At 54.5% G+C, this 20,009-nt stretch overlaps 1 protein-coding gene across 6 annotated transcripts in view; it reads right to left on the bottom strand.

Annotated features, from left to right (window-relative positions):
• Window positions 1–2,584: 2,584 nt before the first annotated feature.
• The window catches only part of PRRC2B (proline rich coiled-coil 2B), a 77,593-nt gene continuing 60,168 nt past the window's right edge, over window positions 2,585–20,009 (bottom strand). For 2 of the 6 annotated variants that reach the window (XM_081150507.1, XM_081150506.1), the window contains exons 17-32: window positions 19,286–19,479; window positions 18,562–18,707; window positions 17,865–18,006; window positions 16,068–16,150; window positions 15,320–15,508; window positions 14,978–15,175; window positions 14,522–14,608; window positions 13,745–13,849; window positions 13,399–13,585; window positions 12,384–12,481; window positions 11,396–11,523; window positions 10,624–10,864; window positions 8,864–9,040; window positions 8,109–8,200; window positions 6,039–6,120; window positions 2,585–4,824 (exon numbers count right to left, since the gene is read on the bottom strand). In XM_081150507.1, the coding sequence (XP_081006633.1) occupies window positions 4,690–4,824; window positions 6,039–6,120; window positions 8,109–8,200; window positions 8,864–9,040; window positions 10,624–10,864; window positions 11,396–11,523; window positions 12,384–12,481; window positions 13,399–13,585; window positions 13,745–13,849; window positions 14,522–14,608; window positions 14,978–15,175; window positions 15,320–15,508; window positions 16,068–16,150; window positions 17,865–18,006; window positions 18,562–18,707; window positions 19,286–19,479 (2,284 nt within the window). In that variant the 3' untranslated portion in view covers window positions 2,585–4,689. The remainder of the gene's footprint in view (window positions 4,825–6,038; window positions 6,121–8,108; window positions 8,201–8,863; window positions 9,041–10,623; window positions 10,865–11,395; window positions 11,524–12,383; window positions 12,482–13,398; window positions 13,586–13,744; window positions 13,850–14,521; window positions 14,609–14,977; window positions 15,176–15,319; window positions 15,509–16,067; window positions 16,151–17,864; window positions 18,007–18,561; window positions 18,708–19,285; window positions 19,480–20,009) is intronic. The other 4 variants (XM_081150509.1, XM_081150511.1, XM_081150508.1 and 1 more) reach the window with 3 other exon arrangements.

Genomic DNA, 20,009 nt, shown 5'->3' with positions numbered 1-20,009 from the left:
CTGTGAACCCGAGTCCAGGGAGCAGTGGACTGCGGGGGGGGGGGGGGTCAGGGTGAGATCCCCAGGCCCAGGTCCCGTTGTTCCTTAGGCAGAAGACTCATAAGGAATCTGCCTAGGAGCAGGGTTTCCTCGCGGAGACCGTGTCCAACTTACTTGGGAACCATTGATAAGCTGCCTGTATTTGTACCTGGTGCCAGGCGCTGTGCTCAGTGCTTCCCGTGACCTCTGAACCCACACTACCCCACTCGGTTGTACTGTTAGGAGTCCACGTTTTACAGTTAAGGAAATAGTGGCTGATACTGTCTCTTCTGGTCACACAGCCGGGAGACGGCAGAACGGAGAACCACCGCCTGAACCCAAATCCAGGCCCTTGACCCTTCTCTGTCCCTGACCCTCGGCCCTTCCTCTTTCCTACACCAGAGTGCAGTACAATCCTCCTTCACTTCCAGCAAAAGAAAAGGGACACTGGACGCAGCAGCAGAGCTGAGCAGGTACCACCTCTGACCCACACCCCCTCCCAGGACGAGGGGGAGGGGAGAGGGCAGGCAGGTGTTACTACACCCAAGGCCATCCTGGGCTAAGGGTGGGGACTGCTAATGCTGACCCCTTTGGAAAAGACCCGTTCCCACAGGCTTCAGTATCTTCTCTCCCCCATACTGCTTTTAGGCACTTCAGCCAAGTCCCTCCTAATTAGCACGAAAACTCTTAAGAGAACGCATGTTCAGCTTTAGGGGTTTTTTTTACTTTTTTTTTTTATTTAAATAAGGAGAATTCTTTCATATGGAAAGAGTTAGTACAATCACATATTTGAAAGGAGAAACAATAGGTACTGGACCGGAGGGAAAGGGCGAAGGGTGAGTGTGCCACCATGGCCTGGCGAACCCATGATTCCAATTCCCATCCCAGTAAAAGCTTCCCAAAAATAACATATAAACAAGCTGCACATGACACCTTTAGCCATCGTCTGCCCTTTCAAATATCTGGTCTACATGAAAAGACAAAGAGAGGAAAGGCCAAAATAAAAACAAAGGAAACAAAGCCCTCTCGAGAACAAAAAAATCCCAAACCCTTTTTACTATGCAAGGCATGAGGCCCAAAGCTTACAGTACAGTATCCCCTTTTAAACAATGGAAGAAAGTCATCCACACAGAGCCTTCCTAGAAATTTCCACTTGGAGGCTTTGTAACATGCTGAAGGCAGGGCCCTGGGGACGCTGCTACCATCCTGGAGGCCACCCAACACGGGTGGAGAAACAGTGAACAGCAGGTTGGGTGCGCCTGGAAGATCACTACCCAAATACACGCTGGTGGTCAGGTGGAGAGCGCGGCTGGGGGACAGTGTCTGACCCCAACACTGAGCCATTCCTGTCCTGGGTGATCTATTTGTCTTAGGTCCGTCTCACGTCTTGAAACAGGAAGGGCTGGCTTTCTGACGTCTCCATTTCCCACTCATCACAGAACACGACAAAGCACAAACACTTGAGTATCCTCGGTTGCCGAAGGCCATTTCCAACAGACCTTCCAACCCAGGCTTGCTCTGCAGGTGAAAAAGGACAAGTGCAGGTGAGGCAACGTGCAGCTGCTTGGTGGAGGGGAGCCGATGGGCAGGGAGGAGCTGTACCAGTGCCCCACGGTGGGCCAGTTCAGAACACGCACATGCACGCCCTCCGCCTCCTTGGTTCTGAGCATCAGTCAAACCTCACCAACCATCCAGGAGGCAGATCAAGAAGACAGAAGGGCGAGGGCACAGCTGGAGAGAACGAATGCCAGTATTTAACAAGGTATTCCTAGAAGTTGCCGGAACAATTTTTCTGAATGTGTTACAGTCATGCTTTGTTTTTCCTCTTAAGGAACCTAAAGCCAGAAGTGTATGAATTCCAAGTTTGAAAACAACAGTGTGGATAAAAAGGGGAAGTAACAGTAAAGAAAACCAGACCAAACACAGCTGGCAGAGAAATCTCCAGTGGGTGGACGATGCCTCTCAGACAATTGACCCCACATGCTGGGATTTCACTCCACTGAGTGGTTGACACTGGACTGACACTATATCACGGCCCCTGGGTGGCGAGTGGTGGGCTGCACCATCGATGGCCAGGGCAAAGCTGCCAGCATCAGGAGGGAGGGTGGCTTTAGCAGGCAAAGGTGCGTGAGAGGGATCTGACACCACCCCCATCTCAGCAGCAGAGAAGGTAAGTTTGGGTTTTCATCTGTTCCTGCCAAAGGCCCCAAGCCATCCGGCCAGAGGCCTCTGCATGGATTTGCATTCTGAAGGGGGGGGAAGGGGAGGTTGAAACCAAAATAAGACCGAAAGTCCTACTACCTCAAGCTTGGCTCTAAAACCACATGAAAGGAAGAAAGATTGCACCTTAAACATTGCTGCAGTGAAGACTGCATTTAATCAGACTGAGGAAGGGAGGGGTGTTGGGCAGACCCAGGCCTACCCTCTGCCCCCAGAGTTCCAGTGGGAAGAGCCTGCAGCTGGGCACACGAGGTGTAAGCACTGAACTTCACATGCAATTTCCTGGCCTTTTCTGCAGAGTAAGTCAGACATTATATATAAATAGAGCAGTGAAACATTTACTTTCTTTACCTAAACCTACAACATCAATACATATAAATAAATTCTAGTGTTTTCTGTTTTTATTGGGGGGGGGTAGAAAATACAGGGCAGAGAAAGGATCTGGAGAACAGGGGACCCCTTTGTTTTTATTTTTTCTCAAACACAAGTACTGTCGCTCTGGCAGGGTCACCTGGAGGGTACATCTTGAGTTTGTAACAGCATCCAGGACTCTTCTGTTGACTTTCACAATGAGAAAATCTTTTCTTTTAGACAAGCAGTGCATCGGGTGGGCGGGGTCTGGAGCAATCAGCACTTGATCAAGGGGGAAGAAGGGGCAAATGAGTGCTGACAGGACTTCAGAGTAAAGACTCCGGGGATGAAGGAAAAAAAGAGAAGCCAGTAAAAAGTAAGGTCTGAGGGTTGAGGCAAGAAGGGGGTGCTGAAAGCTACAGAGTGAGCAGTAAAGCACCTTCCAAGGAAACTGGCCCTCTCCAGATGACACTGGGTACGAGCCAAGAACTGCTGGGCGGCTGTCCCCCCATCCTTCAAGCAGTCAACAGCAACACCAAGTTACTTCAGCAGTCCTCAGGCACCTTCTCTGTGTCCTACACCAGACAGAGCTGAGAAACAGCTTGACTGGGGAAACACAGCTGTGGGGACACTGAGGGCAGATGTCCAAGCCCACCTTCCACACCTGCTCAGAGTCAGGTTCCCTGGAACCAGAGGCAGTGCCTCCTCTCGGTAGACAGCTGCCGAGTTCCTCAAAGGGCATGTGCAAAACTTGAACGTTCCCCTTCCCTTTCCTTGGAATGGCAGGATTGGGATGACTCTAGTTCTTATTTTAAAAAAACAAAACCCAGCGTAAACAGCTCACAGAACATTTTGCCAGAGGCAGCTCTGCAGACTTAGGAGGCTGCCTAGCCTGTTTTGGAACCACAGTCAGCCCTGCAACACAGCCTCCCTTTGACCCTGCCCGGCCCACTGCTCAGCACAGGCCCCGTCCCAACAACCTGGGCCTGCTGCTAGGCAAGAAGAGGAGGAACAGGAAGCCCCCAGCAGCCACAAAGACGGCAGGCCCTGCCTCAAACCCAAGTGCATGGTGTCTAGGGAGGAGGGACGGGGGGGGGGGGAGGCTGGAATCCAGACAAGAAAGAGGTGGGCCCAGGAGGAATAAGGGAGAACGGCACAGGGTGAAGGGCTTCCAGGAGAGGGAGTGTGTGACCAGCAGCCCTGCGGGTGCTAGAGCCCCATGAGCAGAGACGCTGGCGGGCCCTGTGGTACTGTCTGCTCACACGTCCAGGCCAACCTGAAACACACCAGTGACTGTAGCTCTAATTCACCATGGGGCCAGCAGTCAGCATGTCCACTGGCTTTAGAAGAGTCCAGGACAGAAATTCGTACGCTAAACTCCACCTCACTGGGGTGCCCATGAGCCTCTGGGCCAGGCTGGAGCCCACGACTTCCAGAGCACGCAGCTGGATACCCGGGTGCGCAGGCCAGTGTCTTATGTAACCTCAAAAGCTAACCAGCCGAGAGAGAGCAGGAGGGAGTGTTGCAGTGACACATCAACTTAAAAAAGGAAAGGGAAAGGAAAGCACTGGAACATGAGAGCCTGGGAGAGGCTGGCAAAGAGCACATATAGTTCAGCTGCACAGACATAGCTCGTGTTTTGTTTTCCCTCCTCCTTTGTAAAAACCTTAGCTGCTTTTTAAAACAAATAGCTTCAAACTGAAAGGACCCTGCTGCCACACCACCCTGCTGGGGACGGGGGGTAGGAAGCACTGAGAAAAAGCACCCGCCTGGCTGAGGAGCAGCCCCGATGCGGGGGGTGGGGGAGGGGGGCTGCTCTGCGCTGATCGAGGCTCAAGTCCTCACACAGGCCGGGCGAGAAGGAGGCGGGATGGGGTCGTTTGCTGTTTGTTCCATATTAAAGCAAGCAGGTCAACGCCACACATCCACGGTGCAAGCTGGTTGGACGTCGGAGCTTTCAGGAGTGGAGAAGAGAAGGGACTTCTCTCCGCCTGGGCCAGGCGGTTGGACGGAGGAGCTGCTGAGATTCCGGAGCATCTGTGCTGAGGCGAGGCCGAGGGCAGCACTGTCCCCGCGGTGAGGCGGTGCGGCGGAGCACCTTCAGGCCTTGCTCTCCTCCATGTTCACCGCCCGAGGCTTGATGGCTCCTGTTCGCTTCATCTGGGGGGCGGCCGAGGGGGCCTCCTGCAGTTTCACGGCTCCCAGGCTGGGCTTTTCATCCACTCGTGGTTTTGCCTTTGGACAGATGAAGGGAGATGAAGGGGTTACCCTCACTCAGCAACAGCCACCTGGATACACAGTTCCCACCACCCTTCCTGCTCCTGAGTCACAGAGAAAAGCCACCCTAAGGAGCCCACCCCTTGGTGGAGGACAGACTCAGAAGCAGCCCTCCTGAAATGACACAGGGGGCGCTGCTCTCCCTGCCCACTGGCACTGTGGGCAGTGATTGGGAGAGGCAGGAAGACGCCGGGTCCTCCGGGGAGCATTCTGCGATACCCGGGGGCCTCTGCAGGGGCGGCACATCCAAGGCTGACTGGAAAACCTTTTCAAATCGGTGCACCCATGCCCACAGGTGACAGCCCCTGCATAGACCTGCCTGTCTCCTGAGGGGCGGGGCCTCCGGGCAGACTTGGTTCTCTCAGACCTCTGACCCTCCAGACTCGCTGTCTGTGGGAACCTTGCCCCAGGACTGAGTCTGACCTCGAGATTCGCAGTCAGGGTCCCTTATCTGCAGGTCTGCACTGGGCAGTGTGTCACAAAGTGACCACCTCAATCTGCCCCACACTGTGGTGTGGACTCTGGAAGAAGGCTTTAGAAGCTCAATCCAAGAACTCAAGGAGCTGCCTCCAAGGAATCACGTCGGGAGTGAAATGAGTGGCCAACCCTCCACCTCCACCAGCAAGGAGCCCTGCTTTCCTAAAATCCCAGCTGACACGCCTGAGCTCTGGAGCCCTGACACATTTTGGGGCAGCAGTGAAGAGAACAGTGCCAACGGCAAAGACACTGAGGAATCAATCCCGTAATTACAGAATGGGACACACCACTCCATCACAGCCCCTCCCAGCCAGGACAAAGACGAGACAGCACTTACTAGAGCTAGCACGGCACGCACACACGCCCCGGGTCTAAGCCAACCCCCAGACCTAACCCCGTCCCAGCGCCTTCACGGCCCAATCGCTACGGAGGGATAGTCCACCTCCGGCGTCACCTCCTCCGAGGATTCCGCATCCTCCCTTCTCTGCAGGACAAGGAAGGATCCAGACGCCCATCAGGAGCCATGCCTTCGCCAGAGGGACTCAGCTCCCGGCTCCCGGCCATGCTCTAAGCGCCAGGGCACATCTCTCTTTATAAGAGGAGCACGCAAATGGGGTGGACAGTCCCTTCTCTTTTGGCGCTTGGAGACGGGCCTAAGCGTCCGGGGCTGGAGGGTCTGGAAAGCCATCTTCTACCTGGTGAGCGTAGTGTCCCTGCACAGAGCCCATGTTAACTGCTGGTCCAGAGGGCTTCCCACTGGGGCTAGCAGAGCTAGGCCTGAAAAAACCAAAGGCAGGGGGTGAGAACACACGTGTCACCACAAAACGCAGTCAAGCCCGGCGCGGCCCTGGCTAGGCTCGCAGACCTCCGGGCAGAGGAAAACAAAGACCTCAGACAGCTAGAGCACAGACGGGGGAGTGCGGTGGGCACCGGCAGCCCTGGCACCTCCAACACAGCTCACGGAGATGCACCCAAAGGGCAGAGGCCGAGTCCCCACTCCGGGCAGACACTGACTGGACAGATGGACAGACACTAACTGTCTCAGGGCTTGAAGGGTCTGGACCAGCATGATTCTATGACCAGACAAAAGGTCTCTAAACCTGATAAGAATTATGCCAAGTACTTTCCTAGTCTTCCCCTTTTTTGGGTGGGTGGGGGGGAGTGGGATGGGTGGGGTGGAGAGATACCAAATGGAATCACACTGTAGAATACCTTTCTAACTGTGTTCCATTGCCCAGACAACTAGTTCTTGGGGGAGGTTAATTAGGTGTTATGTGAAAAAGAAAGTTTTCATGTCAGAAAGCATGAAGGGCTGTGTGCAGAGTTCATCAGGACTCTGGACAGTTCATCAGGGCCTGTACCAAGGAGCTCAGCCCCCAGTAAGCTGTCTCACACACAGCACCCCTCAAGGACCTGATTGGGGAGCCCTGCGGCAGGGCATGCTCAGAAGCCATTTCCAGAAAAAGTGGGAAACACTTCTCTCTAAAAATATACCAATGTTCCCAACCCCAATGAAAACACCAACAAAACAAAGGCTACTGAATTAAAGATGTTTTTCCAAACAGTCTCCACTGAGGAAAGCAACCGCCATTTCTACACAGGTGGCTCTTGTTAGGTGAGGGTACCTGGGCTGGGTTTGCCCGAGGAGCTCAAGGCCAGATGCTGCTGACTCTGCCTGTGGCTGCAGGGAGACAACAGCACTTGTTTATACTCCCAGCTCCCTTCCTTCCTCCAAATTCCACACATGGCTCTGTGCTGCTGCCCACATTTTTCTATAATTCTCCTGTTCAGGCCTAAGTAAAAAATAGGACCGGCACACAAAGCAAACTAACAAAAAAGATGAGTGAAGCCAAAGGAGTGAAAATAAGAAGAGATGGTGAAATAGGGAAAATTCACAAAATCCCTCTCTGGAAATGCAGTTGGAAGGATGGAACGAAGTGGCAGGAGGCTGAGGTGCTCCAGGAGCAGCGGGCAGAGTGCCCACGGCCAGAACGACTCACACAGGTGGGGACCTGACTGGCAGGGCGCTGCTCCGTCAGTCAGGACCCGGGGGGTGCTGGAGCCTCCACTGACATCTCACAGGGCACTGCAAGCCACACGTCTGTCTGACTCATTTACAAATGAGGGATTCCCAGGCATTCCACACATAACAAGAGTCGACTGCACCAACCCTGGGCCCAGAGCCGGGATATGCTGCCTGCCAACCCTACACGCTTCCTCGAGTGAGAAAGCCAGCAGACCCAGAGCTTCTCGGACTTCTCATCCAGAGCCTGGATAACTCATCCAGGGCCATCTCTGAATCCAGCTAAGGGACCTGGGACTGTTACTGGAGGCAGAGAGATACAGAGGAAGCAAGGAGAAAGTGCAACCCACGGCCCAGCAGTAACAAGTCCAGGGGAAGGAATCTCTCCTCCCCGCCTAGGGCTGTGCCTTCGTGGCCACTGGCTCCTTGTAAAAGCTGGTGAGAAAGCTGTGCGTAGCCAGGTCAGCCCGACTGCTACAACATTAGCGGTTCCCTGTTCCTCTTCCTACCTTCCCAGCGAGCCCAGCGAGCTCTCCCGACCCAGAGCATCCGAGCGTGAGGATCAAAGAGAGAAACCTGGTTCCTGGTTTTCCCGTTACTGAAACTTGTGGGCGACATGTGGGTGAAGGGGACCCAGCCTTGGTGCCCTGCGTCGCCCTCCCTGGGCCCTCAGCTTCTTCTGAATCCCCAGCCCTGGCTACAGCGAGCACTCGGCAGTCTCCACCCCCAGGCGTGTTCTTACCTGTAGGTCTGTGGTGACTGCACAGAGCCTCCGGAAGGAACATTCTGTTTACTGTCGGCAAAGTGGAAGCCCTTCATCTCCATCTGAGAGGACTAAAGAGACCAGGAAGTAAAAGCTGCTGTCTGGTGGCCCAGGAGACAGCCTGGCCCGCGCTGAACTGCCTGGCGGAGCTGATAGGGGCCCCTGAGGACCCAGTAGAACTTCAGGAGAGAGAGGAATCTTCTGAAGGAACTCAGGCTTGAGGGCTTGTTCTTAGAAGTGTGGTGCTGATATTTCCTTTTCAAGTTGAGCAGGGAGAGTGGCCTGAGTACCACCACAGGGCAGGCTGTGACCACAATATCTATACCCCAGGGAAGGCATCCTCAGCAGAACCCTGGGAGCTGGTGAGGAACACAGGTCCCCGGACCTCAGCCCCAGACATACTCTATCTGGGACCTTTGGGACTTGCCCCTGAACTGGCTCCACAGGTGCTCCCTTGCCTAATAAGGGAGCTCAGGCACAGACTGCACACACCTTCCTCTCTACTTGGGCATCTCACACACCCAAGTCCACCTACGTTGCTGGTTACACACAAATCAGGGGGTTCCTGCACAGAATGCCGAGAGGACTCTGAACAAGTGAGGAAAACTGGGGTGCTGAGGTCAGGAGGTTGCACCCCCGGCCTCTGGCATTTCCTGCCCCAACAGTAGTGCCTGACTAACCTGAGGGGTTCGTAAGGACCCTCCCAGGATCCCATCAGATGGAGTCATGCTTACCTCTCTGCTGGTGTTAAGGACCGAAGGCTGGGACCCAGGTGGAAGAATTCTGCGGGGGGCCCCAACAGAGAGGCTCTGCCCCTGCGGCAGCTGGATGGATGGTGGCAGGATCAGGGGCTGCTGCCCAGAGCCATATCGAGGCAGAGGCAGCTGGGAGCCAGGCAGTGGCATCGTCAGCTGCTGACAACAGGGAGAGTCAGGAGGAGGAGTGGAGGAGGCTGGGTGTTTATACATGTGCCTAAGAGCAACCCCACTTTAGACTTCGAATTCCTATTTTAAGGTTAAAGTGAGGCCTCTGCACAGTAGTGAAGACTCTGGCTTTCTGTTAGAGCCAAGGAGAGGGCACCCTAGACTTTACACTCGACAGCAGGGGCAGGCCTATCCTGGAACAGGGTGGGTGGTGGGGAAGCAAGTGCAGGACGAGGCTGCCTGCGGCTGGCTGGCACCACACAGCTCCTCTCCAAGTCGGCAAAGGGCGTGTGCCCCAGCCCGCCTTGCTTCCACCCAGCAAAGGCTAACTGAATGCACACTCTGTGCTGGGGAAGTACCGCAATGTGTCAAGCCCAGAAACGCAACAGCAGCGCAGTGACATGCCGGACACAGCCGCAGGCTGCCAGAGCACAGTGCAGCAGCAAACCCATGTGCAGGTGTGGGTGGGGGAAGAGTCGGGGAAGGGCAGGGAAGCTCTGAGGAAGTGATGTCCATGTGGGTCCCGGACGACAAAAGCGGTAGAGAAAAGGCACCTGTGTGCCTTCTGTGCATCACAGAGGCCAAAGGTCATAGAGAACAAAACAACTGGGTCCTTGGACCCAAACTGGAGCCTCTTGGATGCTTTCAAAGAATGGGTGACTGCAAGGCCTAAGCAACCACTTCTAACGTCCAGAACAAGGCGGTAAAGGAAGGGGCAGGAGTGGGCCACTTTTTGTCTCTCAGTCATATTCCTCTTCATCTCCCTGCTATTGAGTCCACAGTGGAGGGTCAGAAGGATCTATTGGGACTACATCACCGAGACATGTGGCAGCCAGAGGCCCCAGGCTCCGCCTGTGCACAACAGGGTGGGATGGACAAGAGGACGGCACTAGCTCAGCGTGTGCATGACCAGACCTGTGTTTTAATGGGGCCCCTGGCTGCTGTGCTGAGAATGGAGTGTTGGGACCAAGAGCAGGAGCAGAAGAGATGGGGCAGGAGCTCGTACAGGATCCTGGACAGGGAGGGGGTGGCAGGGACGAGAAACGGCCGGACTCTCACTACTTTTCAAATACAGAGCCAATAGGAACTGCTGAAGGAGAAGGGGTGACTAGAACTGGACAACCTCAAGGACTAGGAATAAGATCACGCTTTGGACACACTGCGCAAGTTAAGTTTCAGATATCATGAGATACTAAAGCAGAGATGCAGCAACCCACTGGATTTGAGTTCAGGTCCCAAAGACAGATTGGACTCAAGATATAATTTGGGAGAACCAGGAAGCATCAGTGAGTATGCAAAGGACACTCACCCACCTCCAAGCCCACAGCCCGAGGGTGGGAGTGGGGCTCCAGGAGGAGCAGTGCTCTTAGAGGAAGCCAGGTTTCAGGGATAGAGGTGACGGGACTACTCAGAAGGGGCTGAGCATGTGGCCCTGGTTCTAGTGGCCCAGGAACCAGTCACAGTGGCTACAACAGCAGGTAGGTCAGCACACATCGAGATGCAGACAGAGGAACAAGCAGTCATGAGGAAGCAAGGCCTGAGTCTGGGGTGGGAGTGAATGAATTCCTGACCTGTGGGAGCTGGGAGTCCAACATCTGGGAGGCACCCAGACTAGCAGCCTGGCCGAGCTGGCTCTCGTAGACCAGGGCTTGGCTTCCGCTCATGGGCTGGTAGGGTGAGCCAGACTGGGGCTTCACCATCTCTAAGGGCTGCATGCCGGGGAACGCAGAGTACGGAGGCTTCAAGGCTGTGCCTCCAGAGAGGATCATGGTGCTGGGCGGTGACAGGCTAGGGTGCATGTACACCTGAGATCTGCAAAAGCCAGACAGATGGTCGGGGTCGGTGGGTGAGTACAGCAGAGGATCTGAAACTTGAGCCCGCATCAGAACCTCAGAGGGCTTGAGAAAACACACTGCTGGCCACACCCCTAGTTTCTGACTCAGAAGGTCTGAGTAGGAATTTGCATTTATAACATCTTCCTAGACGGTGCCAATGCTGCTGGTGCAGGGACCATAGTTTGAGCATCGCTGGGTTAAATGGACAAGCGTACAAGACGCAGGAAAACCTATGTGATGCCAAAAGTACTGGACATAAGACACAGCAAGAGCAGCTGGAGGCGGTGGGAGAAGGGCGTTGAGCATGGCAGAGGCGCACGGAGGGAGCAGGTCCACGGCCTCTCCTGCAGCTCAGTTAATAATGACCTGTAACTGACCACAATTACCCCCACCCCACCCCTAAAGCGGACAAGCAGGGAGGAAAGCAAAACAAAGGGAACGAGTGCACAGGATGCAAAGGTCTGAGCTCTGCTAGTGAGCTGCCAGCTCTTCAGTGCTCTCATCTCACCTGAAGGGCTGCAAGGAGCTGAAGATCTCCTGTGACTGGGAGACGGGCAGCCCACCTCTCAGTCCCAGTTGGGCTGGAGCCTGTAGAGACGTGTGAAGGGAAATGGGGATCTGCTGGGCAGCGGCAGCCTGTGGGGGGAAGCCAGGAGGGTTACTATGGTACCCTTCAAGCTGTTTTTTCCTCTTCTCCTCTCCGCATGGCAGCTAGAACACCACCCAAAATGCAAATTCAAGCGCAACCTTCCTGTGCTTTTGCTCTACACATATCATATATTTTCGTACCTACGTTCATCCATGGAGGTGGATCTCAGAAATATGGTGATGGACAATCACATAAGAACACACGAAGTGTGACCCAGTTATGTAAAGACCAACATCTTGCAAAACTAAACAATGTAATATTTAAGAACACACTTTAAAGAGAGGTCAGGATAGGCCAAGTCCTCTGTTCTTGGACCCCAATCTGCACTTGGAGCAGGGTTTCCACCCAGGCGCTCCATGGTGCAGGTCTGTGCAGGCACACAGGTCTGGGGGTGCTGGGCCATTCAGAAGGCCCTGCAATTACTTCAAGAGACTTCCAGAAATCATCCCCTTGCAGCACAGAAAATATGCCAATCCTGCATAAAAACAAATACCTGCTTGCTTCTAAAACTACCTCTTTCTAATGCATCCGTGCCTGGGAGTCTAGGCCTTGCTTCTCTTCATCAGAAGGATACCTGATCACCAAAGAGAATTCCGTTTCAGCTAATTCCCCAGCTAGAACACAGAAGGAGAACTCTGAGAAAGGAAAACTAAGCAGAGTCTGGAGCACTGAGCTCCATTCCTCTTCCCTGTCTCTCATTTACTCGTTCCACAAACATTGGCTGGCTGCCATGACAGGCCAGGTGCTGGGCACTACATGTGAGGGATACAGAGAAAGGGACAGATGACAAATAAAGTAATGACACCGCCCCTGCCCCCTACAAGGCCACTGGGCTTGCTGCCATCACCTGTTGGTAACTCTGCTGCTGAGGTATCGTCTGAGGAACCAGCCGGGGCTGACTTGCAAACACATGGCCATCCAGGTAGAGAGGCGGCAGGTGGTTGCCTGGAGACAGAATCCAAGCAGGCAGAACAGGATCAGGTCTCACTGTTCCTAAGGTCCCTTTAGGGTACATGCTGAAGGTGCACGCTCTCCCAGGGAGCACGTACAGGGCCTGCTCTGTTCCCCTGCTGTAGGCCCTGGGCTCCTGCAGCACCATGCATGCTGATGACACCCCTGGCTCCCCCACAGGGCACCTGGAGAGGTCGCAGCACCAGGCCCAGGAGGAGGGCAGCTCCAGCCCACCCTTGCTACCTAGCTACTCGCCCACTGCCCATACTCAGTAGGGCATCCCTGTGAATGAGGCTGCATTGGTCTCTCAGTCACGTTCCTCTTCATCTCCCTGCTATTGAGTCCACAGTGGAGGGTCAGAAGGATCTATTGGAATTGCATCACTGAGACCGCGGCAGCTGGGTCCTCGAAATCCCCCCTCCCCCCCTCAGGCACCAACACAATGACTAAGACATTGACAGGAAGAATAATCATGGCCGCCACTGAGGGTTCAGCTGATACAAAGCACTTTCCAGGTATGGCCTCCTCTGGGCGTGGCTACCGCATGGAGCACCATCCTCACCCTGGCTTATTTTACAGAGCAGAGGACAAGTCTCAGAGCTGAGCTTCTCACTGGTGGAGGTGACACAGCCCCCACATGACCTGGGTTCAACCCATAGCCAGTCTCTGCTCACTCCTCCCTCCAGGAGGTGGGAGCGACTTGCCAGTCACTGGATTCTGCTTCACGAGCAGGGAAGGTGGCGAGCGGGAAAGCAGGAAGTGTGAGCTATCTGCAGCACGTGGGAAGCTATGGTCACCCAGCCTAGAGATAAACTCCTAGTTGTACAGACTCCACAAGTCAAGGTGGGGTTGGGGCTCAGGGCTGGCAGCCCCGCTTCTGTCAGGGGGTAAGAAGGCTCGGGCTGAGGTACCTGGAAGAGAAGGTGCTACGGAGGCCACAGGCATGGGTGGCATGGAAACTCCGCCAAAGGAGCTGTAGTTGACCCCGCTGGAGGCTCCCAGAGAGGATGGGGGCTGGATGCCCGAGCCAGCACCTCCTGGAGAGCTCTGCTCCGGCAAACTGGGCGAGTTTTCCCAAGCCTTACGCGCAGACTCCATCTTTGGAAGCAAGGGAAGGGGGAGGGATGCAAATACTAGGGTGAGGCAGCAGCACCATCAATCTAGGGCTCAAGGGTGGGCAGGGTGGGTGGGGTTGCTCCTGACTCTTCACAAGCTAAGGCACCGTGTGGGCCTTGCCTAGCTCAGGGCAGGTGTTACCTTCAGAGTGAGGTCAGCAGTGGGGAAGGACATCTGGGAGAGGCCGATGGCCCTCTGGATGTGATGATCACGCCTCAGGATGGGAATACTCTGTGTCAACCCAGCCTGGAGGGGAACAGGAGACCACGGGACAAACAGGCACAGAAGTAAGACAATGTGTCAAAATGCACCTTCAGATTTGGTCGTGTGCACTTGAGACCACCAAAGTGACGCTGCCTGCAGCCAAGACCAGTTTATTTCCTCCAAAGAGCTGCCTCCATGGCTTCCCGTGACAGAGGCCCAGGAGAGCCACCCCCACATCCTCTAGAGCCCTCCAGCAGGGACAGTCGTGTGCCAGCAACATAACAGTAACTGGCTGCCAGCACACAGGCTTGGAGACCTCCAGGAGACTGAAAAAGAAGTCCCCATTGACAAATATTCAGGAATGGCTACTAGACCCTCCTCCTGCAGATGCGCAGTGCCCACAGGCATGTTACAAGGTCCTGAGACCTCAGAGAACAAAAGCTTGGTGAGCCCTGTGAGAATTCTCAATATGTGACATGGAACTTCGAAGGACACAGAATCAAAGAATGCCAAACACACCCGACCCGAGGAAATGTATGACCCACTTTAAGGTCGTAACACTGGGGTGTGCACATTTAAGCAACTAGTTGAAATACATAACTAGCTAGAACCTGCACCATGACTCAAACCTGGGGCTGCCTGACCCTAAGGCCAGGCTCTCTTCTCCCAGGGCCTACCAGGGCAGGGACAGAGCTGGGATGGAAGCACACTTACGTTACTGGCCAAGGCGTCTTGGAGCTTGACAACCGGATTCCCTGGGGGACCAGAGGCAGAACCTGGTGGCAGGCTGAAGTCGGAGTCCTAGAAAAAGGGGACAGAGTCCAGGGAAATCATCCCGGTTCACCTTGCAGCAGAGACAGACACAAAGACTCAAGAAATCCACTAAGCAGCATCCACCATGTGAGCAATATGGCCAAATGTTTCCCAATGGCACACGAGGAAAGGATGCCACCTCTCATCCTCTCTCCCTGCCCATGCCCACTGGCTGACCTGACAGACAGTGAAGACCACCACCCACTCAGCCTGAGAACCTGCCTGGTGTGAGGACACTCCCCTGGAGTGCTGCTCAGCTCCCATCTCCCTGCTCTCTCTAGAAGACAACTTGTTGAAGCACCCTCCTTCCTCTCCAAGTACAAAAAAAGAAAGGAAGGAGATAAATCCAAGCCTCACTTTTGGACTAACTCCAAATTCGATGGGCGGCACTGGGAGCACGGAGTCCACGTGAATCTCCACTCCGTTAACAGGTGGGACGACAGCCCCTGGCAGCCGCTCGGCGCCCTCCGAGCCCTTTCTGTTCTTCAGAGAACGCTCATTGCCGATGGGTCCCGGTCTGTGCTCCTTGCTCTGTCCTGAGCCTTGTTCTGAATCCTTGATGGGAAAGCAGAGAAACTAAAACACACAGACAAGACGACCCCAAGCTATAGCTCCTAAGCATCCAGGAATCGGGCAGAAGACAAAAGACAATGAGCCCTTCTGCTCAGCCCTGACCTGTGAATGGGACTTGCACGTTACCTTTTGTTCAGGTTGCTTCTGAGCCTGCTCCTTGTGGCTGTCAGCCTTGGGCTCGAGGCCGGTCCCGTTCATCTCCTCTGGTTTCATTGTGCCATACGGTGAGCTCCGCTGCGAAGAGGTCGCAGAGGACTCTCGAGACTCAGCGCTCAAGTCGACACCACTATCTCCCTGGCTGCTCTTAAAGCCCGGCTGTGCAAGGCACAAAATGGGTTAGAGTCCTGACCCCAGACTCTGAAACGCAATCATCCGAGAAGCGAGACAGAATTCAGCGCTGAGACAAGGCTCCCCCAAACCGCCTGCCTGTGCATGGTCTTGTCCTGTGTTGGGTCCTGCCTGACAAATGAAGGCACATGGCCAAGTGCACTGCCCTGCCGGAGCTCAAACCTCCAGATCTCCAGCGGGCCTGGGCTGAGACCCCCAAACTCATTTCCCTTGTGGCCCAAACCAAACTGAGTGAGCACAGTCACAGGTTTGAAGGAGAGCCCCCCAATTGCTCACCCTACACTAGGGGTGGGTTTCCCTAGTAATCCCTTCCCTTCCTCTCTCTCACACAGGCACATCATGTAGGTCAAAAATCGAGACTGCAGTCCAGCAACAAGCTGGGGCCTGTGGAAATGGCCTCTGGTCCATGCTCGACTGCTGTGGCTAAGGGAGGGCTCAGGCGGGCTGCAGGATGAACAGGGCCCTGGACAGGCCAGCCATGTGGACAGGGAGCACACCCAGCAGGCAAGCAGCACAACACACTCACCTCGGCAGAGCCGGACTCGGTGCTGTTGAAGGCAGTGGCAGCTTTAGTCCAGGAGTCACTGGTCGAGGCCTGAACAGGCAGGGCTGCCAGGAGGAGAAACAGATAGTCAGGACATCAAAGAGGAACAACCAGGCTGCAAAGACGAGCATAGGCTGCTTACACAAACCCCCGTGGCCCTCGCCGACATGCTAGTGAACAGATCTGATACAGGGAGCTAGTCTGAGCTTTCCCCACCTTCCCAGATCCTCAGAAAGACCTCAATAAATGTGTTTCCTCATCATCTCACCAAATAGATTGTGCATGAACACACCAGCCATGCCATTCTCTCCTGCTGGAATCCTGTCACTATCTCTGCTGCAGGGAAGCTCCCTTCACTCAAGCTATTTACTTCTCAAGCTGGGAGCTGCTACGAAGCCTTTCAAAGAAAGCCTCTGAAAGGGCCAAGCTGCTATTCCTGAAATTCTGTTAGCTCAAAGGTTACTCTGAGCCTAACAGAAGCCATGGACCCTGTGTATGTACACAGAATTTTACGTGTGATCTTAAAATCTAGGGGCCCTCTGAAGCCACCTGGGCCCTGGTCTGAGCACTGCAGAACCTGGAGGGGAATCCTGACGGCAGGGGCCACCCCCTGTGCCTGGTCTGCTCTAACCAGACTGGGGGCAGGTACCTGCAGAAATTCACATTACACCTGTCACTCACTACCAGATGTCTGACATCAGTATCTCACTGAAAGGTCAAGCGCACTTGCAATCAGAGCTGAGCACCATCAATGCTATTCTGCAGTAAGGACAGGCCATGAAGTGAGACTGAGGATCCAGGCCCAGAACTCAGAATATCGGTGCCCGTCCTGTGGCTCCGAGGATGAGTCCCTGCACTCTGAAAGCCTGGGCTGCTTTGTTTAAAAACAAGCTGGCAGTGGGTGATTTCTCCATGCTCCCTGGGGAGGTGCCGTGTGCCCTGGTTTTATGCGTCTTTGTGCCCTGCAGGGCCCTGGCCAAAGTGGGCATTCAAGAAAAATCTGCTCCCTTCAAATGGTTCTGCATTTTTAAAGTTACCAGAAAAATAGCATTAAGTAGAGAATTTTTTAAAAAAGTTTAGGGAAGCCTGGCCGGCATGGCTCAGAGGTCGAGCATTGTTCTATGATTCAGGAGATCAAGGTTCGATTCCTGGTCAGGACACATGCCCAGGTTGTGGGCTCAATCTCCAGTAGGGGGCATGCAGGAAGCAGCTTATCAATGACTCTCTCTCATCACTGATGTTTCTGTGTTTCTATCTCTCCCTCTCCCTCTCCCTTCTTCTCTGAAATCAATAAAGATACATTTAAAAAGTTTAAAAAAAAAAAGTTCAGGGAAACCAATTTTCTAAAAAGCAAGGTCCACCTTACTCTGGTCTCAAGTCTCTTTCTGAGAGAGCATTTAGAGGGACTGATAGACCTTCCTTCTGGGCTGGGAAAGGGCACAGAGCACCCACCAGAAAGCTCTGGACTCTGGCTCCCCTCCCTACAGCCAGCTTAATGAGTACAGGGACAGGGCACTGAGTGGGTGGGGCAGGGCCACCCCTTCCAGGTGTCTGGACCATGGACTGCTTGGCTCTTCCACCAAATGCAAGGCAGGAAAATGTTTACACCTGCTCAGGGGCTGCAGCAGCAAATGGCTAAGATGGAGCCTAACCCTCTGGCTCAGCAGAGGATGCCAGGAAACAGGTTATGCTCCACCTATACTCACGGCCCAGAAAGCAGACACACCCTAAGAAAATAGCCACGGGATAACCACTGAGTCTAGCCACCCCAACTCTTACCCTGGCCGCTGCTCTCCCAGATCTCAGTGCCCAAGCTACTGCTTGGCACAGGCACATCGCCCTGCTCCAGGCACAGGTTGTTCTGCCTTTTCGCAAACCGAGGAGGAATACGGGAGGAAAGGCCTCGGCCTTTGACAGGCACCTAAGAAAAGAAATGCTGGTGGAGGCCATCCTAGACATCGGGCATAAAAAATGACATTCTCCCCAGGAAAAGTCTCTGGGGCATCAAAACCAAGAGACCTTGCTCCAGAGATGCAAGAACGTTCGTCTCTCAAGATCTCAACCACATGTGAGTTTCAATGCCAACTAAACCGCACCTAGAAAGGACTGATGGCCAAGGGACTGTGATGAACTCTGACAACAGAACATGTGTGCAGTGCCCCACCAATCCCATCTGAGCACAGGGTCCCCACCCCTTGTCACTCCCAGGGTGGCACAGTGGGAGGAGAATGGAATTAGGGGCTGAGGAAGGTCTGCACCTTGCTCAGCTACGCTTTGGCTGCTCTCCCGGGGAGACAGGAATAAGGCCACCTCCTGCTACAGGGCCGCAGGGAGAACAGGCGCTGGGGAATGTGCTTACAGAGCACTCCTCCCCTCCTCCCTCTACCCTGGGCTTCATTCAGAATGCAGAGCCTCCTGGCTCTAGTTTCCCTGTCAGCCTGTCCTCCGCCCTGCCCCCCTCACCCTGTGCCCCTACCTGCACAGCCTGCTCCTTCCTCCTCCTCTCTTCCTCCAGTAGGCGTCGCTGCTTCTTGGTCAGGACTTCGATGAAGCCTTCACCTACCATGGAGCCCACCTCAGTCTCCTCCCCTGGGCTGGACCCACAATTCTCGATGATGGAATCTGAACCAAGAGTTCCCGAGAAGGATCAGTGTTCCAATCACCAGAAGCCATGAATAACCCAGCCCTACAGGCAGGGTTATGTCTAAGGATGGCTCAGCTCCAAAGGCTGGGCAGTGCCTGGCTTGGTATCTCCAAAGCCCCGCGCTGTGTAAAACCAGAGTCTACAGAATCCAGCTGTGACTCTATACCCTTCTCACACCCGCTCTAACACACCGTTAACTCAAGCCAAAGAGGCCTAAGTGACACTACAGCTCAAAAAAGTCTTTGGAGACAAAGACACTTAAGTCCCAGCTCTGCTCCTAACTGGCCATGTGACCATGAACGAACCACAATCTCTCAGGGCCTCAGGATCCCTTCTTTAAAACTAGGGTACCATAGGGCAGTTATGGGGGTTTGGGAAGCTGTGAGCAACACAAGCGCAGGGGTAGTATCTGTTCTGCTCACCACTACAGCCCTGGAAAGTGGCCCAGGGCCTGCAGAGGCTCAGGTATTCAGTGAAAGGGCAAGCTAGGCAGCCCGTGTAGCAAGGCCCCATTTCACTTGGCTCTTCCCCTGAAGATTTGAGGGGAAAGACTCACTTCCATAGTTTAGGTCAAACTGCTTCATGGCCTCTCCCTGTTCGCCTGCCCTCTGAGCAGCCAGCGTGGTTTCCTCTGCCTTCTCACAGGAGGCTTCAGGGATGTCAGAGGTGGCATGGGCTGCCCGTTCCAGGGTATAGTGGCCACTCCCACTGCTGCAGCCCAGACCTCCTGGCAAGGCCTCGTCCGGGGTCCTGTAAAGGAAGGACCTCATTAGCTCAGAAGTGACTGCAGGCTGGGAAGGAGAGGAAAGGGAAAACTGCCTAAGCGCACAGCACGCACACGTGCCCTGACCTGTGCCTATGTCCCCCACTGCCCCTTGTTCCATGGAAGCTCCTCCCTGGCAGCAGTGTGCATGCAGGCCACAGGGAAGGCCACCTCCACTGCACCGCTGCCTGGAAAGCTAGACTAGATGGACACCTGAAAGAATCCACATATCCTGTGGCTCCTCCTCTGGGGTAAGAATCAATCCCCAGGCTTCTGCCCTGAATTCTGAGGGGTAGGTGGAAGCAGCATGGCTGACGTCGCCTCTCCCTGATCCCGGGAAGCCTATGGCCACTGAGCTGACACAGACCATCCATATCAAAGCCCCCAATTCCGGGCCAGAGATACTCACCGGGCCTCAGGCAGCCCACTCCCTGTTGCTACTGCCTGTCTCACCCACCAAGGTGGCAGTCCCTAAAGGGTGCCATGCCTCCTCACTGCTGAGAAGCAGAGTTGCTCA

The sequence above is a fragment of the Miniopterus schreibersii genome (genome assembly GCF_964146895.1).
Source record: "Miniopterus schreibersii genome assembly, chromosome: 11".
NCBI classification, from domain to species: Eukaryota; Metazoa; Chordata; class Mammalia; order Chiroptera; family Miniopteridae; genus Miniopterus; species Miniopterus schreibersii.
The sequence above is the reverse complement of the archived record's forward strand: the minus strand, read 5'-3'. Positions and strand labels throughout refer to the sequence as shown.